Source organism: Coenobita brevimanus, chromosome 16, assembly GCF_032717465.1.
Source record: "Coenobita brevimanus isolate Jiangsu-jjx chromosome 16, ASM3271746v2, whole genome shotgun sequence".
Classification (NCBI taxonomy): domain Eukaryota; kingdom Metazoa; phylum Arthropoda; class Malacostraca; order Decapoda; family Coenobitidae; genus Coenobita; species Coenobita brevimanus.
In genome coordinates this window covers 26,188,871-26,211,181 of record NC_136969.1, presented here as the reverse complement: position 1 = coordinate 26,211,181, position 22,311 = coordinate 26,188,871, and the positions used below count along the sequence as shown (strand labels likewise).

General features: G+C 40.8%; 2 protein-coding genes across 2 annotated transcripts; one reads left to right on the top strand and one right to left on the bottom strand.

The window, feature by feature from the left end:
* Nucleotides 1-1,686: 1,686 nt before the first annotated feature.
* On the bottom strand, nucleotides 1,687-4,909 carry LOC145390912 (protein dpy-30 homolog). Its single transcript, XM_080265643.1, has 4 exons — nucleotides 4,897-4,909; nucleotides 3,992-4,037; nucleotides 3,048-3,196; nucleotides 1,687-2,328 (listed from the first exon to the last, which is right to left on the bottom strand). The coding sequence occupies exons 2-4, from the start codon at nucleotides 4,019-4,021 to the stop codon at nucleotides 2,253-2,255; spliced, it is 255 nt and encodes an 84-aa protein (XP_080121769.1). The 5' UTR covers nucleotides 4,022-4,037; nucleotides 4,897-4,909; the 3' UTR covers nucleotides 1,687-2,252.
* A 738-nt stretch (nucleotides 4,910-5,647) lies between these two features.
* On the top strand, nucleotides 5,648-20,417 carry OXA1L (OXA1L mitochondrial inner membrane protein). Its single transcript, XM_080265642.1, has 10 exons — nucleotides 5,648-5,671; nucleotides 6,026-6,211; nucleotides 7,017-7,128; nucleotides 7,652-7,840; nucleotides 8,976-9,119; nucleotides 9,352-9,437; nucleotides 14,246-14,410; nucleotides 15,189-15,296; nucleotides 17,467-17,629; nucleotides 18,228-20,417. Exons 2-10 carry the CDS (start codon nucleotides 6,050-6,052, stop codon nucleotides 18,383-18,385), a joined length of 1,287 nt encoding a protein of 428 aa, XP_080121768.1. The 5' UTR covers nucleotides 5,648-5,671; nucleotides 6,026-6,049; the 3' UTR covers nucleotides 18,386-20,417.
* Nucleotides 20,418-22,311: the final 1,894 nt, after the last annotated feature.

The following is a 22,311-nucleotide window of genomic DNA, read 5'->3' as shown; positions in this document are numbered from 1 at the left end:
GTTTTTAATTTGATTCCTGCAGTATCCAGATGATTACTTTCAGCTTAGGAAAGACTTTTAAAACTGGAGGAAATTAAAAGCACAAATTAACATAAATAACTTACTGGTATGTTTAGACAAATAAATTAAATTCATCCATCATCCAATCCTATGTAGCCCCATGAGGAGCGTAGTAAATTAACTATATATATGCAGTCACTGTTTTAATGCATAAAAAGAATGTAAAAACTCAAAAGTACAAAGTGACCCCCATGTTACTAAAACATTCGCAAAATTCAGTTGTGATGTTTGACATCAATACATTTTCGTTAAAAAATACTGTAAAAACTTGAAATTATCATGAGCCCAGAAAGTGACAACACACTCATGAAATTCAGTTGGAATTGGTAAAATTACTTTATTGTCGGTAAAAAATATTGCAAATCTCAAAAGTACTATCAGGAGCAACAAGTTCGCAGACAATCCCTATCAGCAGTGTGGCCTGTCTTCCATATTTCTTTTTCTTCTGCAACTGTTGGAGCATCTATCCTTCTCCACTTTTTTTGTTGTGTGCTTCAGTACTTTCATTCCTCCTTGAGCACTGAAATATCCTTCTGTCTCATACTCTTTACTGTCTGCTTCATGTTGCAATCGCTTAAAAATATTTCATGTTATCACCTCCCATTGCCACAGCCAGAAAAGAAGTGTCAGGGAACTTTTGAAAATGATTGTACCATGTGTCCCCAGACTGCAGTACCTGTGAAATTCTGGGCCATTTTCCGGACGGCATAGGAGACTTCCAGGCACCTCCTCCTCAGCAATTTACTTTGCATATTACACCATAACATTTTCTTATATCTACAGTAGTTTGAATTATTTTAATACCAACACAGCTTAAAGCATTGTCATATATGCTGTTTAAATTAACTTAATACCAACACAGCTTGCATCATTCTATGAAATCACTAATATCAACACAACCTGCATCAGTTACACAACTGCCAATGACCCTTTCAGTGTGCTGTGGCCAGACGTTAAGCTACCGCAGTCTAGCACATTACAGATAGGATACCGATTTATGCCCCCAGTAGTGTTTATGTGATAGAAAAACCTCTGGCCACCTTTAGTACTTGAACCATAGTGCGAAGGGCACTGTGCTTTCCAGCCTGATAGCTCTACGCCACACCATCAGATGTCTGTCAGTAATACTGGATGCAAGTGGATACTGAGGTGTAATGTGCAGAATTAATAACTTCAGTGGAAGTGTTGGTAAATCTCCAAAGCCACGTACTGTATGACCCTCAGTTGCATAAAAACATTTATTTGATTGAGAAAGGCCAAAAACCTCACAAGAAAGGTTATCCATTAGGTAGATTGGTTTGAACTTGGCAAGATTTGTGCCCAGATTTACAAACAAACTTGAGATCAATTCCCTCTTGCACCTTAGATTCATATCTACAGGATGAAAAAAAATGAAGAAGATTTTGCAAACTCATTTCCATGTTCTTCCTGCAAACACACAAAATAGTTTCATGATAATTAATCCCTCTTAACCCCGCTTAATCTGGTGACAAATTTTCTTTATGATTCTTGCTAACCCCAGACGATTTTGTGAAGCTTTGGCGAGACCATTAGTGATGTCAGAGTTAGAGACAGTGTCCACGAACCCCTTCACAGCTTGATTTCTCTTCCTTAGTCTTCTGAAGGTAGCAAGAATCAAATTAAAAATATCATTAGATTCATGGGGTTAAGATTTGTTTTTGCAGAAAGAATGAGGAAGATTCTACACTCTCCTTGTTTTTCCTCATTGCATGACATCTTAGGGAGCATAGGGACCCATGGCTGGGGTATTCAGTCCAGGCATTTATGGTACAAATGACCTTCCCCCCCCTCTCCCCCATGGCATTTAAGAGCAGTAACGCTAACCTCTCCTTGAATTTAAATACATTATGAACTACTTATTTCTTGCAAAACCATATATTAGTTAATCCCTTGAGTCCAAAGACATATTTTTCACTTTATTCTTGCCATCTCCACAACAACATTGTTTAGTTCTGGGGGGACTTTTTGAACTGGAGATGATTGATACAGCTTTCATTTTTACCCCTTAACTACAAGATCTGAAAATAATCTGCGGCTAGCAAGACTGAATTAATGTGTCCTTGGGTGGAATAGGTTAATATCAGTAGTTATGACAAGGACATGATAGTTAGCCTGTTTGTGAATCTGGAGCCTGTTGACCATGGTAGGAAGTAGGGTGGTCCAGTGTCAACCTAGGAACTACCATTGGTGTACTGAGACTTGTTCTTCAGAAGGTAATTTGCCAGCCACTCGATCGGGTCACTGGGCCTGCAGAGGAATGAAGAATTTTGGTTATGTACAGGTATCCACTTTACATTTCACCTTTTTGTTTCTCATTTTCTGTTGCTGGTTATAGCACTCGTGTTCTAACCCGACAAAAATTCCTCATCCCGTTTAACTAAGCTGATGGCCAGATGTAGTCAGATTGGATAGTTTGACTAGTAAGCAAATAGAGTCATTCATACTTCATGACAATGGTTCATTGAATTTCATGCAACTATGGGTTACAGAGTTTTGGAAGTGCTAGTGGCCAGGTTCCTTCAGATGAAAACAGACTGATTATAGTCCTAAGCTGAGAGAGACTTAGATTGTTCCCCCTTAGATGAAGAGAAGCAGCACGTCATATACATTTAACTAGTTCATACTCAGTTATTTAATAATAAAAAGGTGCAGTGTACTATTATAATCATCATCACAGTACAAAACTGACAGGATCAGCTCGAGAAAAAACAGTACAAATGTTAAAATCTGTTACTTTTACCGATACTCAGACTGCCAAAACAGTGTTAGTGGTACCTTAAACCTGACTGGTAATGCCACTGCCATTACAAAAAGAAGTGATAGTGAAGTGAAAAGAGTATGGTACATATACAAAGTAATTTTAATAATGTAAAGAAACTACAGTATGGTTTACATTATAACAGGAGGAAATGGTTTTAATGAGGTCAAGAAAACAAATATATGCCAGTAGCCCTTGTGACTCATACCTCTCCTTGTTCAGCTGCATGACAGCCTGGAGAAGTATGGGGACAACTGTTTGATCGAGGTACTGCCTTGTAGGGAGTGACGATAGATCTACTCTAGCACGTTTGGTTGATGGTTCCCCATTGCTTTCTCCACCACCACTGCTGCCTTTCTGTTGGTGTGGGAGAAGAGGTTAAATTGCAAGTAACGTTATCATTAATCGTATGTTTGCTTATTTAAGAGATGTATTTTTTATCCCTTATGCAAACTTCCCTGCAGTACATTTACAGAATACTGTAAATATATTTTTAGATTCAGTACAGCACTTTGAGTGTGTGTGTGTGTGTGTGTGTGTGTGTGTGTGTGTGTGTGTGTGTGTGTGTGTGTGTAATACCTTACTGAAACAGAAGCCAAGATTAGAAAACAGTGGCATCTCTTATTATATAAAAGTACAGTGTAAGTAATTGCAAAGCTGTTGAATAAAAATGAAATTAACATGAAGTCAAATTAATACTGTCTTTAATGAATAACATGCAATAATAGGTGCAGAATATATGAGTCAGAGTATTGCAACAGAGGATAGAAATAAAGGCAGCCATAGTATTATTTGCACATTAAATACTGTACCATAATGCAAAATCAAAAGTTATTAGCTTTATAACATGAAAATGTTGTGAAAAACAGTTGTTAGAACTCAAGGTGGAAGCAGGAAAGTTAAAAAATGCTTAAAATTTGAGTTAAAAGTAAGAGTTAAATGTAAGTATTAAAAATAAGAGATAAAGAGAAGAAGGTTAAAAATATGAGTTCAAAGTCCAAGATAGAAGCAAGAAAGGGTTACAAATGGTGTTCAAATTTAAGATTAAAGCAAGAATGGGTGAAAAATGGAGTTACAATTCAAGATAAAAGTGGGAAAGGGTTAAAAATGGAAAAACTTCGACTCTACTATTACCTCTACAGCATCACTTACAACGTCCGATGATTCCGCCTCAGAGTCCATTGTGCCTCCAACCCTTCTGTGAAAAGTATACCAAGCAAAAAAAAAAAAGGTTAAATACACCCTGTTAAGTACTGTTATTGAAAGGGACATATACATTGTTGATTTTTATGTGTTTAATACTTGATTCAAACAATCTATGTCTGTGTGTGATGGGGGACAATAATATTTAATGTCAGGAGTGTAGAAATATGGACAAGACCTTCATTTTTTTTCCCTCTAATTTCTATAACACATGATGATAATTGAGCAAGTCTTAGCTTTCTTTACTGGTAATGACAACACTTGGTAATGAGGGATGCAATCTGATCACATTTAATAATTACAGGTGTTCCATAATGACCCCCCAAAATTGAGGCTTGCTTACACCAATACACTCAGTTTCAACAATATGGCTATGAATTCTTTGTTTGTATGGGAATTTCTTATCTGAGCAGCCAAAACAACCAAAGTTTGTTTGTCAGTGTGACCGGGTTACATTATTAATACACATCAGTTTTGAGCATGAACTTCATTCTAGGACCAAGGCAATGAGAAAAGGCTTTTTCCATTCCAGCTTCAGTTCTTTTCATATAACCTCACAAAGTTCACAAAGAAAAACCCCAAACATTGCTGTGGAGTCGCGATCTTACCATGGATGTAAAGATATTTCCTTATTTTAACCGCAGAGCAAGTAAGGTCATCGTAAAATTACCCCATGCAAAACAGCTCTAGTTTTTGCACATCTCAATAAACTTAACGTATACCGATTTCAGCGTTAAATAACTTCTTATATAAGCCTTACCATCAGAAGCGCCATTTCGCCCAAGCCTACCGGTAAAGAATAATCGAATATGAATCTAAAACAATGAAAAGTTAACAATGAAAATTCCACTCACACAGCAGCTGTATCTCCTGTCACTCGGCTTTTAGTGAGTTCGGCTTCGTCTCTTCTTCTGGTTGGCATATTTCTTGTGCTGTGTAATTTCAAACTGACCAAAATATTTCTGGGTAGGCTGTGAAACTAAGAAAAAAAAGTTTTATAGCATTTAGGCCTAAGAAATGGTGACGATTAGTGTAATATTTGCATTGTATAACACATGGCTTTCCATACAAGTTTAGTTGCTTCTACTTAGGAATATTATCGGTTTGAAAAAATAATATTCTAAGTTTCAAGTGTTTGTGTACTTAAGAAATACTTAAATGATACTAGAGGGCTGAGTTACCAATTGGACGTTTTTCACTGGATTTGATACTTTTCACAAATTTGTCACTGCAGTATAACAGCAGTATTTAGCATATACCCACGACAGGTCAAGTGTTTTTCTGTAGAATTCCGCACAGTTTTAATGATACTGTAAGGAGTTGATGACCTTTCTGCCCAGTATTCATATTTATTTTTATTTAGCGTCATTTTAGCGATTTCTTTAGCAAGCTTAGCGATCTCAGACGTAAACAAACATGGCCACGTCTTTAGCAAGATTTCGCTGTTTAGTACACTTCTCGACTTCACATCGCCCAATTCGAATAAGCGGGCCAATCTCACGAGGCAGGAATGGAATAAAGGCAAGTATGGGGTGGATAAATGTAGAATTAGGATGTACTTAACATAAATATATAATGCCGGTTTGCTCCTCTACATCAGTCCATCCAGGAGGTAGTTATGAAGTTCGTGTAAGTTACTTTGAGAATGCACATTTTGTGGAATGTATCACTAATTGTAGATTACCCTGGGTGACGTGCAGAACTTGTGGCAATGCATAACTCCGAAGCTGGGCACAAATTTCAGGGAGACTATCCCCAGAAACTTCTATGGCAATAATTTAAGATAGTGCTGCACTTAAGATAGTGCTGTCAGGGTATTTGTTACTGTGTAATGAACATTTGAAGGGGGTGTAGTATTCATCTGTACACTTGCTTTGGTAGGTTGATCTTACTCTACTCTGTATTTACAGCCTTCTTTAAGTAAGCAAAAGAAGTATAGAAGAATGCTACGTGTGTGTGACTGGTGACTTTTTGTATTTTCAGGAGTTGAGATGCATTGTGGGTGCCATGTCAAGTTACCACACTGGGGCGACAAGAAGGGGAGGATGTACAGCAAGTGTAGGATTAAGGACATTTGCCAGCCCACACCTGATGGCAGTTCTTTTAACCCCACCCCACCTCACACCACCCCTCAGACACCTAAGCTCCCTCTCTAGTGCCTTCAGTAAGGTAGGTGCAATAAATGTTGCTCTTCCCCTCCCAGAGTTTACTTCTTTATATTTAGGTCTCAGTGCCTAGAAATGATAATATTCACCTCAAGTTAATACCAATACACCAGTCCTGTATGAGACAGCCCTAGCATGTATTCAATATGGACGTTGGATGTTAGCGCCGAAGTGGTGACATGTAGAGGTGTGTGGTATGTAGGAGGACTACTGGGCCTTGAATGCAGGCTGTGAAGCCTATGCCCAAAGTCGGTCACATTAAAAAAAAAAAAAAAAAAAAAAAAAAAATGGAGAGAGGTGATGTAACCTTCATTAACTCCTTCTTAGTAGGTGTTTCCTTTTAGTCAAGTAGTGTGGCATTAGTTGGAAAAAATGATAAAGGTGGCATCACATTGAATGGGTTGAACCAGTCTTATATTTAGACAAAAATTATAAGAATCCTTTCCGATTTGCCATCTTACAAGGGAAAAAGAGGTCAAGATGACGATTACCTACCATTTTTATTATTATTCCCTACGTGTCAGGTGGGGTTGGTGGAGGATTAGTGCCCCTCCCTGTAAAACAATTAACTCTAAGCCGTTGGCCACCCCGTTTGGGATACATGGCTTCTGGCAATGAATGAATGAATGATTATTGTTTTTGTTATCATCGTCAGCCGAACCTCCTTTCCCGCCCTAGGGTGCGGTGAGGAGTAGCAGTATCCAGACAGCCAAAGCTTGCCCAATTCAAAGGGTCACACTTCCATTCACTCATCATTCAAGCTCACTGAATCACTCCATCCTTGTTATTTCATATTTTTTGTCCCCCAGGTTTTTATTGTGAATGCAGAATCACCTGTACCAGAAGGTTCAGCAGCAGCATCTGTGGATGTGTCATCTGTAGAGACCACATCACAGGCTGCTTCCTCTACTCTGGATGCTGGTATGTACAAAGTTGTGTGGCCGTCACGTAATTAGACTGGTAATGGTGAGGTGGTTTTGAGCTTCACACTGGTGAGGGTACTTGATGGTACAGTGTTATTACTCGTAGCTCTTATTATCGTGTTACAGCAATAAGTTAAGGTGCATTAACATTCCACTGTTTTTCAACAAAAAATTGCAGTTTAGGAGGCCAGAGGATCTCTGATATTTAACAGAGAGAGAAGAGGCCAACCTTACTGTTCATTAGCCCTGATGTTATAGTATATTTTGTCTTGAATGGTGTGTGAATGATTGTGTTGTCCATTTTACTTGGCTTGCTTTTAATAGCTCACTCAGTTTTATGCTGTATCTTTCTTTGTTCCTGAATGGCTGATGATAATGGATCCTTTCTCACCCCATCTTTAGATGGTGAAAAAAAGATCAAGATGATGTATTTTGGTGGTGGTGATTTTTCTCAGCTTGTGCAGGGTTCCTCTTTGACATGATGATGATGTCTGTCTTTTAATACTTTTTCATCTTTCCAGAGTCAATATTGTACATCCCGCCACCACCAGCTCCCCCTGAAGCATTAGGTCCCACTCTAAATGCACTGGGAGAGCCAACATTCCAGAGTCTAGGGCTGGGAGGGTGGTCACCTGTCGGCATCATTCAGTCCTGCCTTGAATCTCTACATGTCTCCTTTGATCTCCCTTGGTGGGGCACTATAGCAATTGGTAAGTATTTCTATCATTGGTATATTATTATGTATGATTTATTATGGCCCCAGGCACATGTGGACATGAACCTGATGGACTGCAGGCTGAAGTTGCGGTCCCACAACCCCCTATCCTCATTTGGGTGGATAGGGATGAAGTTAAGGGATGTTTGAATAATTAGGCAGCAGAGCTCTTTGGTTATATCAGCGCCACTGTGTCAAGGCATCCCTAGTGTAATATATCTGGTTCGATTTTCTCTTTGTCCTTTTGAATTATCTTTTCAGCTTTTTTTTTTTTTTTTTCATGAAGTTAATGAGAGAGAGAGAGAGAGAGAGAGAGATATATATATATATATATATATATACAACATGTACTGTATATGTAGTGCTGTTCTGGGTGTCTGCCTGTTCCTCTCTTCCATCCTTCCTCTTCTTTATTTCCTTCATTCTATCCTCTTTCTTCTGCCAACTTGTGACTTTACACTCCCTCTTCTGTCTTTCTTTCCTTCATTCTTTCCACTTCTTTCTGCCTATGGGTGACTCTACATTGAGTGACAAACCCAATGGCTTCCTGTACACCAGGAAACCATTTACTACTTTGTGTGGTAACCATATAACCAAATTATGGCACCTGGTGGTTTAGTGGGTAATTATGGCGCTCCAGTCGGATTAAGCTTGTGCAGGTTTATATCCAAGGGGTGGTTGGGGTTTATTGGTCATGCAGTGCCACCCAGGGATGAGTGAGGCTGGTCACTCTCATCTTAAATATCAGGACCAACTTGCCTAGCCCCTGGCTCCTATGTTTCTCATGGGGCAACACATGATAAAGTGATGATGATGATAAGTAACTTTCTGTAACTCCTTCAGTACTAGAAGTGTCCTAAGTTGTATGAAATTGTGTGTGATAGCAGGAATAAAAAATATGCTACAGGACTTTAAGGTTGGATGTGTGACTATGAACATTATTACAGTTTGCTTTTCTTCCAGCACCTGTGATCTTGCATTCCTTGATCTTCCCACTAATCTTGTTTGCTTAGTGAAATGTACTACCACAGTTTCCTTCTGTTCCATCATCAATGATTTTGCGTATTTCATTATCGTCACTGGTCTTACGTGCTCAGAGAACATGCTATGATGATATTCTTCTCTTCCAGCAACTGTGATCCTGCGTACCTTGATCTTCCCCTTGGTTTTGATGTCTCAGAGAAATGCTGCCAAGATGAATAATAACCTTCCCCAGCTTCAGATTCTACAGATGAAAATGTCTGAAGCAAGGAATGCAGGAGATCAAATGAATGGTAAGTATCTGTGTGTGTGAGCTGTACTGTGTTGCTGCCCTGTCATATTAGTGCTACCATATGACGGCACCCCTCTTTAGCACCATTAAACTCTCTAGATGTAGGCAGATAAGTAGTGATACTTTATATCAAGTATCACAATAATATCTCTCATTCATTTTTGTGCTTGAAATTTCAGTATGCATTGTCATAATTGAATACATACTAATTCCTTTTTGCATTTCAATTACAGCTGCAAGATATGGACAAGAATTGATGCAGTTCATGAAGGAGAAGGAACTGAGCCCTTTCAAGAACATCATTGTGCCCATAGCTCAGGTAAGTGTTCTTTAACCTTAGCGCTTTGCGAAGCTTAGGATCCCATGTCAAAATGGCTTTGTGGGCGGCACATCCTGAATTTTCGTATATTGATTCACCAATACCAATCCTTAACAAAAATGCAAAAGGAAAACTTCAGTACAATAGAAACATGCAAGAGTAATAATGGATATTTATCATGAAAACTCAAGACCAGCAATGTACTGAAGGTAGATCATGCAAATTGTTATTATGGTACCCACAGGTATACATGGCGAGTGATGAGAAGGGTGGGTGGTGAACTGAATGAAAGGAAGGCAATGATTGATTATGTGTGTGTGGATGAAAGGATGCGAAGATGTGTAAAGGATGCAAGAGTGTATAGAGGTTGGGGGAGTGGACTTTCTGACCACTACTTGGTGGTGGCCAGAATTAGAATGCAAGTAAGATGGAGGAATAGAAGAAGGGAAAGACGAGAGGAAGGAGTAGTTGCAAGGAGAGTGGAAAGGTTACAAGAGGATGAGAAAAAGGCAGAGTATAAGAGAGAAGTGGAGGAACGATTGGGCAAATATGAATTGGAGCAGATGGGAGACGTGGAAGGTGTGTGTAAGATATTTACAGAAGAAATATGTGCAGCATGTGATGTGGTGTGTGGAAGGAAGAGAAGACGGAGGGCAGTGCAAGGAACAGCGTGGTGGACTGAAGAGCTGAAACAGGCTGTGGCACAAAAGAAGAAAGCATACAATGAATGGATGAGAAATAGGGGCGTGGAAGAAGTTGAGAGGCGGAAGAGAGAGTTATATGTGGAAAGGAGAGAGGTGAAAAGATTAGTAAGAGAGAGTAAGAAGAGAGTGGATGAGGAATTTGGAAGGAATTTGAGTGTAAAGTGGAGGGACTGTAAGAAAATGTTCTGGAGAGAAGTGAAAAGAGTAAGACAGGGTGGAAGTGAAGTTAGCAGGGGAGTGAAAGATAAAAATGGTAGATTACTAGTGGAGAAGGGAGAAAAAGTGAACAGATGGAGAGAACACTTTAAGGAATTGTTGAACGTAGAGGATGGAAGTAATGTGAGTATAAGTGGCTGGGGAATGGCTGGGAGAAGGAGGGAGGTGAGAAGACAGGAAGAAATCAGTAGGATAGAAGTTGTGGAAGCAATGAAGAAAGTTAAATTGGGGAAAGCCCCAGGAATTGATGGAGTGTGTGGTGAAATGCTGAAGCATGGGGGAGAGATAGTAGTAGAATGGATGTGGAAGATGTGCAGATTGGCCTGGGAGGAAGGTAGAGTCCCGGAGGATTGGAAGTCAGGTATAATTATTCCCTTGTACAAAGGAAAAGGGGAAAAAGAAGTGTGTGGTAATCATAGGGGCATTTGTCTTCTTAGTATAATAGGAAAAGTGTATGGTAGGATACTTATAGACAGAGTTAGAGAAAGAACAGAGAAATTAGTTGGAGAAGAACAGGGAGGCTTTAGGAAGGGAAGAGGTTGTGTAGATCAGATATTCATTCTTAGATCTTTAGTGGAAAAGTTTCTAGAGAAGGGAAAGAAGTTGTATGCGGCTTTCATGGATTTGGAGAAAGCATATGACAGGGTGGATAGACAAGGATTGTGGAAAGTGTTAAGAATATATGGAGTAGATGGGAAGTTGTTGAATGCTGTGAAGAGTATGTACGATGGTGCGAAGGCTGCGGTGCGTGTGGATGGTGAACTAAGTGAATTTTTCTCTTTGAAAGTTGGTTTGAATCAGGGATGTGTCATGTTTCCATGGTTGTTCAATCTGTACATGGATGGGGTAATAAAAGAGGTACAAGGTAGGGTAGTGGATGTTGGAGTGGCCCTGGTGAGAGAGGATAGTGTTTGGAAACTCCCTGTACTGTTGTTTGCAGATGATACTGTGTTGTTGAGTGAAGACGAAGGGGAGCTGCAAGGCTTGGTGGATGAGTTTGAGAGAGTCTGTAAGCAACGGAATCTAAAGGTGAATGAAGGGAAGAGTAAAGTGATGGTCTTTGAGAGAGGTGAAGTTAGTGAATGTACAGCGAGGTTGGATGGTGAGGAATTGGAAAATGTGAGTATGTTTCAGTACTTGGGTAGTGTGATGAGTAAGGATGGAGGTCTGGAGGGTGAAGTGCATGAAAGGGTACAGCAGGGAAGAAAGGTTGCTGGTTCTTTGAAAGCAGTGATAAGAAACAGGGAAGTGAGCATGGAAGTGAAAAAGTTACTACATGACAGTATTGTGATACCAACTCTAACGTACGGAAGTGAAGCTTGGACATTGTTGGAAGGACACAAGTCAAGAGTGAGAGCAGTGGAAATGAGTTATTTAAGAGGAGCCTGTGGAGTCACGTGGAGAGACAGGCTGACAAATGTGGATATAAAGGAGCGTTGTGGTGTGGATGTGGATGTGATAGGAAGCGTTATGAGGAACACACTGAGGTGGTTTGGCCATGTGGAGAGGATGGAGGGTGAAAGATTGACGAAGAGAGTGTATGTGAGTGAGGTGGAGGGGGGAAAAGGGAGGGGGAGGCCGAGGATGAGATGGAGGGATGGGGTGGAGAGGTATATGAGAGAGGGGTGTGTGAGTTGGGAGCAGGGCAGTGAAATGGCGGGGGACAGGGCGACTTGGAGGCGATTTGTTTGTGGCCACCCCAAACGGGATTGAGGCGTCTGGCAATAGATAGATAGATAGATAGATAGATAGGTACCCAAGGCTGTACCACGGAAGCAGAAAAAAAAAACATTCACAGCAGTTCTCCCTGGGCCTCATATCCCATGTCTCACTATCACTCTCATCACTACTGGAGGGGTTTTTGGCTCTCTTTTGTATTGCGGATGTCACTGATTGCTTTGCGCAGGTGACCTTTGTGCGATGTGGTGCGGTGAGGATCTGTCTGTTCTCCCCTTTGGGGCTAAGATGCAAATGAATGTGTTTGAATGGATGAGTAAATGGGGAGTGTGCCATCCTGTCTCGGCTACCTCCCTTTCCTTGGGGGAAGCAGCCTAGGTATAAAGATAGATAGATTGTATTGTTTTTTTATTTTTTCTTGGAAGGAATGGTTTGTTGGCTGTTAGTCTTTGGATCCTTCTCTCCTGCATTAAAAAAAAAAAAAAAAAAAAAAAAAAATCCATCGTCTCCATCCTCAGTACATTCGTACGTGAAAAATCCTTTGGTGATGAATCATTCTGAATCATTACTGATTGAATTTTTCATTACCAAATTGCCCAACATTTGGTAATGAAAAATACCAAATGGCAACCCTGGTGGTGATTGCACCAGTGATTAACGAATGCTCTTAAAGCACAGTATTGTGTGGCCAGTTTTATGGAATGCACATCTTAGTTTGCATTAGGTTAGGTGCTGTGTGTTGCTGCTGCAGAAAACCCTCAAAGTCCAGGTCAGACACTACAGACATTACATCATCATCTGCTGCTGTGGCCACCGCTCACTCACACACCAGCCGCACCCCACCACACGTACTCACCAGCCCCACCCTTACCCATCACACGCTACAAATCATGCTCGCAAGTTGCGAGAGAATACCGTATTTGCCTCAAGTTTTCATGCCTGTCGCACATTGCAAGTAGCAAATGCACTTTCTAAATAATTTATTATTGTCAAACCCCCGTCGTACATTAGGTGAGATGCACTTTGCGAAGGCCCTCTTTAGGTGAGATGACTGTATATTGGTGCCTCCATGTGGAGGTGTCCCTCTCAAGCGGCAGGAAGATAAACAAAAAAAATAGCTGTCTTGTGGGATTGAAGGTATTAGCCGTTTTGCAGTTGGGACAGTTATCATGTTTAAACTGTTGCAGAGCGTATTTATAGTAACAGTATATGTGTATACTGTAGCTACAGGATACTTACATACATACATCATTTAATCCTGTGTTGCCCCTTGTAGAGCATAGGAGCCCAGGGCTAGGCAAGTTGGTCCTGACATTTGAGATGAGAGTGACTTGCCACACTCATCCCTGAGTGGCATTTTGTGAACAATAACCCCCCAACCACCCCTTGGATATAAACTTACACAGGCTCAACCCTGTTGGAGTGCCTTAATTATCCACTAAATCACCAGGTGCCATAGTTTGGTTATATGGTTACCACCCAGTGTTGTAAATGATTTCCTTTTGTGTACAGGAAACCATTTGGCTTGTCACTCAGTGTAGAGTCACCCATAGACAGAAAGAAGAGGAAACAAAGAAGATAAGAAGGACATAAATTCAAGGAAGGAAAGAAGGAATGAAGAGAGGAAAAGGCCGCCACACAAGAGCAGCACTACATCGAGTACAGTAATTGGATGGGGAGCGCCCCACCTGCCACTAAGCATACTTTGTAAATTACACTTTGTAGTGCTGCTCTCGGGTGTCTTCCCTTTCCTCTACTTCATCCTTCCTTCCTTCCATCGTCTTCTCTCTTTCTTTCATTTTTGCCTATGGGTGACTTTAGACTCCCTCTTCTGTCTTTGTTTCCTTTATTCGTTCCTATTTCTTCTCCCTGTGGGTGATTTTACACTGAATGACAAGCCAAATGATTTCCCGTACACAAGGAAACCATTTATTATGCTGGGTGGTAACCATATAACCAAATTTTGGCAACCGTTGGTTTAGTGGGTAATTATGGCACTCCTATTGGGTTGAGCCGGTGAAGGTTTAGGCTATAGCCAAGGGGTGGTTGGGGTTTATTGCTCGTGTAATGCCACTCAGGGATGCATGAGGCTGGTCACTCTCATCTTAAATGTCAGGACCCACTTGCCTAGCCCCGGGCTGCTACGCTCCTCATGGGGCAATGTAGGATTGGATGATGATGACGAATGATTTATTATTCTTATATTTACAGGCACCAATCTTCATCTCCATGTTCATGGCTCTTCGTAAACTTGCCAACCTACCTTTAGAAGGCTTCAAAGATGGGGGGATGCTGTGGTTCACTGATCTCACTCTCTGTGATCCATTCTATGCTCTTCCTATCATCACGTCAGTCACCATGCTTGCAACAATTGAGGTAGGTGTCATATTAATATGATAATGAGGGTGGGGTGTCTGGATTTCATAGTTTTGAATGGTGAGTGAATGAGAGTGCAGCCCATTTAATAGAGCAGGGTTTTGTCAGTCCTCCTTCCATCAGGTTGTCTCTTGCTGTCTTAACCGTACTTCTCATCCTTCAGTGGGAAAAAGAGATCTAGATGATGATGGCAATGAACTAGTGTCATCTGGTGGCAGCAGACATGTTACTACTGCTGCTGCTGTTGTTGTGCCAGATTCATGTGGAAATGAAGCCAGTGGACTGCAGACTTTGTTGTTCTGCAGTCCACCATCCTCCTTTTCAGAAACAGGAATGGAGATTAGGAATGTTTGTATAATGGGGGCAAAGGAACTGCCCAGTTATTTCAGTGCCACAGTAAGAAGGCATCCCTCTCTATCACCAGCAACAATTATAAACTACAAAAATGCAATCTTAGTTAAGGAGTTAAACCAGAATGTACATTATCATCCCCATGTCTATAGCTGGGAACTGATGGAACTGGATTCATTGGCCTTTATTTATACTCATGTTCCTATTACTCATAGCTGAATACAGTTGTTTAGTAATACCTGGAGTTAAATACCAGAGTTGTCCTGATCATGAGAAGGTTAATGGTACTAGTAGGAGCACTCGAACTCCCCATGTATTACTGTCACCAGAATAAAATCTAGTGGTACGGTAGTTGGAATAGAATGAAAGAGTTACCCTGGCTATGAGAGGTTAATCAGAAAATTAATCTTGGTCTTGTTGTCCACAGCTGGGAACTGATGGGGCCAGACTGAATGCCCAGAACATGCACCTTATGAAGTATGTGTTAAGGGCGCTGCCACTCTTTATCTTTCCTTTCACGATTAACTTCCCTGCAGTAAGTACCCATACGTTGACCTGTTTTTATCTTCCATCTTTACACAGCAATTTTTATAATGTGCAATACTATTTTTTGGTCGTATCGGAGGTTGACTGCAAGATGGCGCTGATTTTGTGTGTGTTGTGTGTTGGGGAGAGCATTTGGACATTGCCAGGCATGAAAGGATTGAGCTTGCTGGTGAGCCTCTATGTGGGAGAGTTATGTTATTTGGGAGACTGGGGCTGGAGCTGACTCTCAGGTTGGAGTGAGGAGTGGTTGGAGGAAGTTCAGGGAGCTGTTGCCTCTCCTGACATTTAGAAGACATGTCAGGACTCCATCTTATAATTACAAATCATAATATCTAGATAGATAAATAGATAGATAGACAGACAGATAGAAGCAGCAAGTCAGATGATGAGAAGGTATTGTGTCTGTGAGAATCGAGCAGTGCTAAACATGGTTACACACTCTAACTCAAGGAATGCTTTATAGGCACACAATAGTGCCTAGTGACCATACACACACATATTTACACACAGGCTTCTAGAACATTCCAACAACAGTGTAACACACGTGACACGACCCCTGCTACACCAGAATTTAGGAAGCAGAGCTCAGAAGGAGGCTAGCCATAGAACCGGTAGGTAGTAGGGAGAACGAGTCTAGCAACATAGGCGAGAGGGAAGAGAGAGAGAGAGAGAGACTGGGAGGTAGCTCGCGGGAATTTATACTTCACTCTGTGTGTGAGACTTTGTTAATATTTCCAAGACAAATAAAAATAGTCCCATACTGATCTTTATGTCTCCTGTCATTGCATGACAAATGGAAACGAAGATTATCTACTTACAAAACTACTCAAGTATAACAACTGCTCGTCCACAAGTCTAATATATATATAACTAATCTACAAAACTCCGCTACAAGAATATACAAAGTTATTGTAAGAGACACTCCCTCCAAGCTGGGGAATATGTGTGTGCTGCATGTGTTAGGAGTGTAATGCTGTGTGGTTGGGCATTGAAGGAAGAAGATATTCGCAGGCTTAAACCTACAGAAATGGCAGTGATTTGGTGGATGTGCAGTTCATCCCAGAGTGTGAGGCCTGGGGGGGGGGGGCTAGGTTTATGATGGAACAAGTGAGAGGTAGGATGGGACTGGAGTGTATTGGTGTTTTGATGAGGAGGGGTAGATTGAGATGGTTTGGGCATGAGGAGAGGACGGGGAATGATATTGGGTGCTGAAAGTGAGAACTGTCCATGTTGGGGGTAGGGTAGCAAGAGGTAGACTGAAAAAAGACCTGGGACGAGGTCAGAGGGACTAAATAGTGAAGCTGCCAGAGATTGGGCAGCATGGAGAGCCGCCATTAGGTGACCAAAGCCGACGCATGCAAGCATGTTGGAGCCTTCAAAAATGAAACAAAACGAATGAAACAATAGGTCTCGGGTTGGAGGATACTGTGCGTTAACAGTCCTCGTTTTGAATGCAAGATGTTGGAGATTTTTATGTCATGTAAGTACTGGCAGAAGTATAGCATGGTTTCATGGGCCAATTGATTTGGATTGTTATCTCCTAGCCTTGTAGTGTTTTTTTTTTTTTTTTTTTTTTTTTTTTTTTTTTTCCTGTATGGAGAGAATGGAGAGTGGGAAACTTGCTAGAAGAATGTATGTGTTTGAGCTGGAGGGAGAGAAGGGGAAGAGGAATGCATGGGATGATATGAAGTGATAGAGTAGAAAACTACTGTATTTGAGGGAGGGAGATTAAGTTGTAGGAGGGTGGCCTAATGGCAGAGGACAGGGTGACATGAAGGTGCTTATTTCTGGCTATCCCCTCCATGATTAAGGCTTCTTGATGTAGATGGATAGATAGGTTCAGGAGCTGAATATTCTGGGCTACAATAGCTTAGTTTCAGGGTCTTGCACCTTAGGTACAGGTTTGTGGAACTGGCTGTTTTGCTGTTATTTAAGCGTGAGTGTTTATGCCTGTGGGGTGGAGTCAGGGTTCTGGAACTTGAACATTGAGTGAGTGAGAGTGTGGCCTGTTGAATTGGTATGATGTATGGTTAGTGTCTCCTTCTATAAGGTTTATTCTTGCCCTCTGGACTTTGCCCCATCCCATTCATAGATGGGAAAAGAGTTCTGGTTGGCGATGATGATGATGATGATGATGTTTACTCTGCTTCCTCCCTCAGGCAGTGCTGTGCTACTGGGTGTCCACAAACATCTTCTCTCTGGTTCAAGTGGGATTTTTGAGGATCCCAGCTGTCCGGGACTACTTCAAGATTGACCGCATGGTGACACACAAACCCGAAACTATGCCACAGAAGAAGGGAGTTGTTGAGGGATTCCAGGAGTGTGAGTAGTGGGATTATGGGGATGTACTTTCTTTCTTTATCTTTTGTTGTTGTCATTGTCATCTCCAGCACATGAACAGATGGCCATGACAGAATTGCCTTCAATCTATTTTATCATCACATATCTTTCTCACCCTGTGTGCCTTTATCATTACCGTACTCACAGATCTTTTTCAAAACCTTTCTTTGGCACCCTGTCTTTGTGCATTTTTAAAAATTTGCTTGTATTGATTTATTGAGGAAGAAATAAGAGTATGGACAATGATGAAAATATGCTATATTTTATATATTTATTATTGGCTACAAGGTAAAACAAGGATTTTGAAGGTTTTAGAGTCGGATAATACTGTATGTACTGTAGTTGTATGAAAATATAAGAAAACAATACCAGTAAGTCATTTCACTGGGGATGCTGTTGATAGTCCTTCCAATTTCGTGCTTTCTTTTTCTTTGTTTCTGAACCCTGCCTCATGCCGCCTTCATCATCACCTTGACCTTTTTCCCACACTTACGTATGGGCTGAGGTTTGGAAATGAAGGTAGTGGTCATAATAATTAAGAAGAATTAATCACACTCTGATTTGCATCTTCATTCCACAGCTTGGAGGAACATGAAAATATCCCGGGAGATCGCTGACCGAGCGTCCTACGACGAAATGCGCTTTAGGAAGGCTGGAACAGGACCTGTCGTACGCACATATAAGCATGACCCCACTAAGGTCATTAATGTACAAGCCAAGGTCAGAGATAACAAGTAAGGTCAAGGGCAGTTTCTGCTGGAGTTAAGGAGAATTTGGTTAGGCCATGCAAATGGTAAGTTGACACATACCGGTAACAGTTTTCAACACAAGTATGTACATTAGCTTCAGAAAGGATCAGTAGGAGGGAGGCGATGATATCGTAAAATATCAGTAAGCTAGTAATGTCCAAAGAAAACTAATACTGTCTGTCGTTTAAATATTTATAACAAAATTGGCTAGGCAAAGTCACAAGCAAGCAGTATAATGCACATGAAAGTAGGTGTATTAGTGTGTGTGGAATAATTATACATTTAACAATAGCCATCATTTGTGGTGTCAGATTGTGTCTTGTGAAGTGTGCATTGATACTTTTTGGAGCAAGTGTATACTTGAGAAAATTCTACATTATACATTCACCCAGCACTTTGAACTTTTAAATGGGAGACATGTGTTAGTGAAGCATTGGCCAGATATTCTCTAATCTGGTAACTGTGAGAAAGGAGGGGATGTGTGAAGGAAGGGTAGGGGCCATCAGCTCCCCTATCCCTCCTCCCTCCACAACCCATAACTCAGTAGGGAGTGACATTTGTATAGTTAATACAAATACGTGGCAGTCCATTTGAGCTGTGCAAATTTTGATTATGTGAATACTAAATAGGATATTGAAAGTGTACATAGTGTTAATTTGGTGTAGCTAATTCTTGACGACCATACTGTACTTTAATCTTTCAGTAAATGTACCATAGCTCCATATTGTAATTTATGTGACAAGCCCATCATGGGGTGGGAATAAGGGTCAAGATTACATGAACAGTGAGTGCAAAGGTGTCTCATATACTCGGTGCCTCGAAAACACAAACGCTGTAGTTCTTTTACCTAAACTTGGCCCAGAGTCTTGTCCTTTAGCAGCTTCTTATTTTGTGTAGCTCAGTGGCAAAAAGACTTCTATGGCTCGACATCTTATCCATAAAACTTAGTGACTAACATCATATGCCAGTGTTAATCTCTCATTAGAGCTGAGCATTCAAGATGAAGAGATGACACTTTTAGGCCAAGTTAAAATGAAAACAGTATACCTTTGCATAACAGAAGGAATCTCTGAGAACAGCCTGCTTATTTCACTAGAACAATAGTGAACTACCTGAGCCCAAGCTGGGCCCCCACTTTAACAGCAAGAAACATGGAACAGCTTCAGAAAGATATGACAGAGCTTCAAGAATATTCACAATGACCACATACACAGAATACTTGCATACTTACAGTAAAGAATATTACTATGAGAGGCACAGTTTATTGCATCTGTTCAAGATCCATCTCACCCATGTAACTGAATGTTGGATCACCTGCCATCAAAAAGAAACAAAAATCAAGTAACTACCCAACATTACACAGAAGCTTCAAAAACATCCCTCCGCCTCCTGCCAACACTACATATCATGAATACATAAATATACAGTAACCACAGCCATCTCAACCCTCCACCCAGGGTAGCATCCTTCATGAACCACCACCAGACATATGCCCCTCAGGAACAACCACATCCGTGGAGATGTGAGTGCACCCTGCCAGACGACAGTACAACTATCACAGTTCCGTGTGCGTGTACAACACAGATGACAACACTTTATCAGTAGACAGTCACTGCGCCCACACTGTAATGCAGCTATCACACTACAACATGCATATCATTTACACCATAAGTAGTCAATCCTTCAACTAAAGATTGCTGGGAGAGTCTTCAGATAGGCTTAAAAGTGAAAGCAGTATGAAGAATGATTAACTGGCATGCTCAGTCCCATCCATTAACAATAATAAGTGAATACCTAGAATGTTTTGAAGTATGCATACGCTAAGGGCAGGCAGTTCAGGCAGAACCTGTTCATGACAATGAAATCAAACATTGAATAAGAATGGGATTCATGGCATTTGGTAATGTAAGTTACTACCTGAAATGTGAGCAGTTTCTGTAATGTCAAAAGACAGTTACTGATATATAATCTGTGTCTCCTTCTTTTAGTATCATTTTGATGGAACCTATCTTTAAGAGAGCTTAGAGAAGAATGGAAAGGATTGTGTTATGTGTCTTATAAAAAAAAAAGGGGGGGGGGGGTTCTGGATAAGGGAACAGATGAAAGTAAAGGATATAATGACCACAGTAAAAAAGCAAAAATGGATGTGGACAGATCATATCCCTTGTAGAACAGATAAAAGATAGACAAGCAGGGTAACTGAGTGACAACCCAGGATGTACTGATGGGGAATGAGACAGAGACCAAGATGATGAGATGAAATTCGTTGTTGAGGTTGGAGGGAATAGGTTAACAGCCAATACGTCACAGTGGAAAGATGGGAGAGGCCTTTGTCCTGCGTTGAACTGATTCAGGTTGATGGTGCTGTGCTAAAGTACAGGTAAGCATGTAAAGGAATTGGTGAGTAGCATGGCTCAAGGAAGAAAAGTGGCTTGTACTATGAAAGCCTTGACAGAAAACAAAATGGTTTAAACACAGAAGCTGCTAGAGGACAGTGTGAAAGGCCAAGACGACAGCGTTATTGTATTGTATATGATCAGTGTGTGAAAGTAGGTTTGTAACTCCTACAATATAGCTATTACATTCATCCACAAAAGTCATGTTATTGAACCTGGCTGCACATTCACTTCCAGATACCTATCCCTCCTTATTCTTGGGCCCAAACAAACTCAAAGGAGTGTATTCAAGGTCGTATAGGAGACTTCATAGCACCTTTCTTATTGCCCATTACACCCCAACAGTCTCCTGTTGCCTATTGTTTGTTGTTGACATAGCTTTCATCATTAACATAAAAGAGATAGTGGAGTGTAATATGCAAAATAAATTGCTAATGTAAAAAGAGATGTCATCAGATGTAAGCCCTTTCGAGTATGACCTATATGTCTACTTGCACTGTTACTAGAAAATTGCCACTTTTTCTGCTGTTGTAAAGTAACTGTCTTAGAGCACCCCAGTCAGAATGATGACCCTCCATAGTTTTGATTCCCAAGGGGTGACTGGAAGCTTAATTAGTAATGCCATTATGGAGGTGGGTTGATCATCCCCCCTTAAATGTAATGATGGGTTTATAATTTAATGGTGGTTAGTATGGTATTGCTGCTACTGATAAACTTTTATAATGGTGTTGCTTTATTGTTACTGTTAACATTAATGAACTAGGATGAACATGACTTTCGTGGATGCACTTGCCAAGTCGTATGCTTATTTTTTGATATTCCAGTTTATCTCCCCATTGTCTAACTCGGCTTCCCCCCTTCTTTCTCTCTCTCTCTGTTTTCTTCGTAATATCCTTGTCTTCTCTTACCCATATGCTGCTGGTCTTCGTCTCTACTCATTCCTCTCTTCCTCACATGATATTCCCTATCCTTATCTTTCTGTCAGGCCTTTTTTCCTCTTCCTTATTGTCTTCTAAACCTTTTTCCTCCTCCTGTCTTCATTGTCCTCCTCCTCCTCTGTAAATGTCTGTTGTCATTGTCTGTCTCCTTAACTTAGCATTCAGTCCCTGAACTTTGTCTTCCTCATTAATTTCTCTTCCTCCTCCTCCTCAATTTTTTTTCAATCTTAGCATCCTTGCTTCCTCCTCCTCTTTAACTTCTCCTCCCCTTTAACATCCACTCTTCCTCTTCCTTAATTTCCTCTCTTCCTCCTCGTCCTCTATCCTTTCATGCTTCTTCTCCTCCCAAACCCTCTCATCCTCCTCCATTTGTCCATCCCTCCATCACTTCCTTTCCTCTCTCTCCTTAATTTTGTTTCTTCTCCTTCTTCTTCCTCCTCTTCCTCATACTTTCCCTGCTTTTTTTGATATTCATATCCTTCATCCTTATTTTACCTTCATTTCCCCCCTCCTTCTTATCTTCCCATCATGCCCTTTTTCATCTGCCTCCCACTTTGCTTCCTTTTCTGGTCTTTCATATC

Coding starts and splice junctions, on each gene's coding strand:
- LOC145390912 (XM_080265643.1), bottom strand. CDS start 4,021: ATGGACTCTGAGGCGGAATCATCGGACGTT. Junction 3,197..3,991: donor AGGCGGAATCATCGGACGTT/GTAAGTGATGCT, acceptor CCACACCAACAG/AAAGGCAGCAGTGGTGGTGG. Junction 2,329..3,047: donor ATGCAGCTGAACAAGGAGAG/GTATGAGTCACA, acceptor ATTCCTCTGCAG/GCCCAGTGACCCGATCGAGT.
- OXA1L (XM_080265642.1), top strand. CDS start 6,050: ATGTCAAGTTACCACACTGGGGCGACAAGAAGGGGAGGATGTACAGCA. Junction 7,129..7,651: donor TTCCTCTACTCTGGATGCTG/GTATGTACAAAG, acceptor TCATCTTTCCAG/AGTCAATATTGTACATCCCG. Junction 17,630..18,227: donor TGTTGAGGGATTCCAGGAGT/GTGAGTAGTGGG, acceptor TTCATTCCACAG/CTTGGAGGAACATGAAAATA.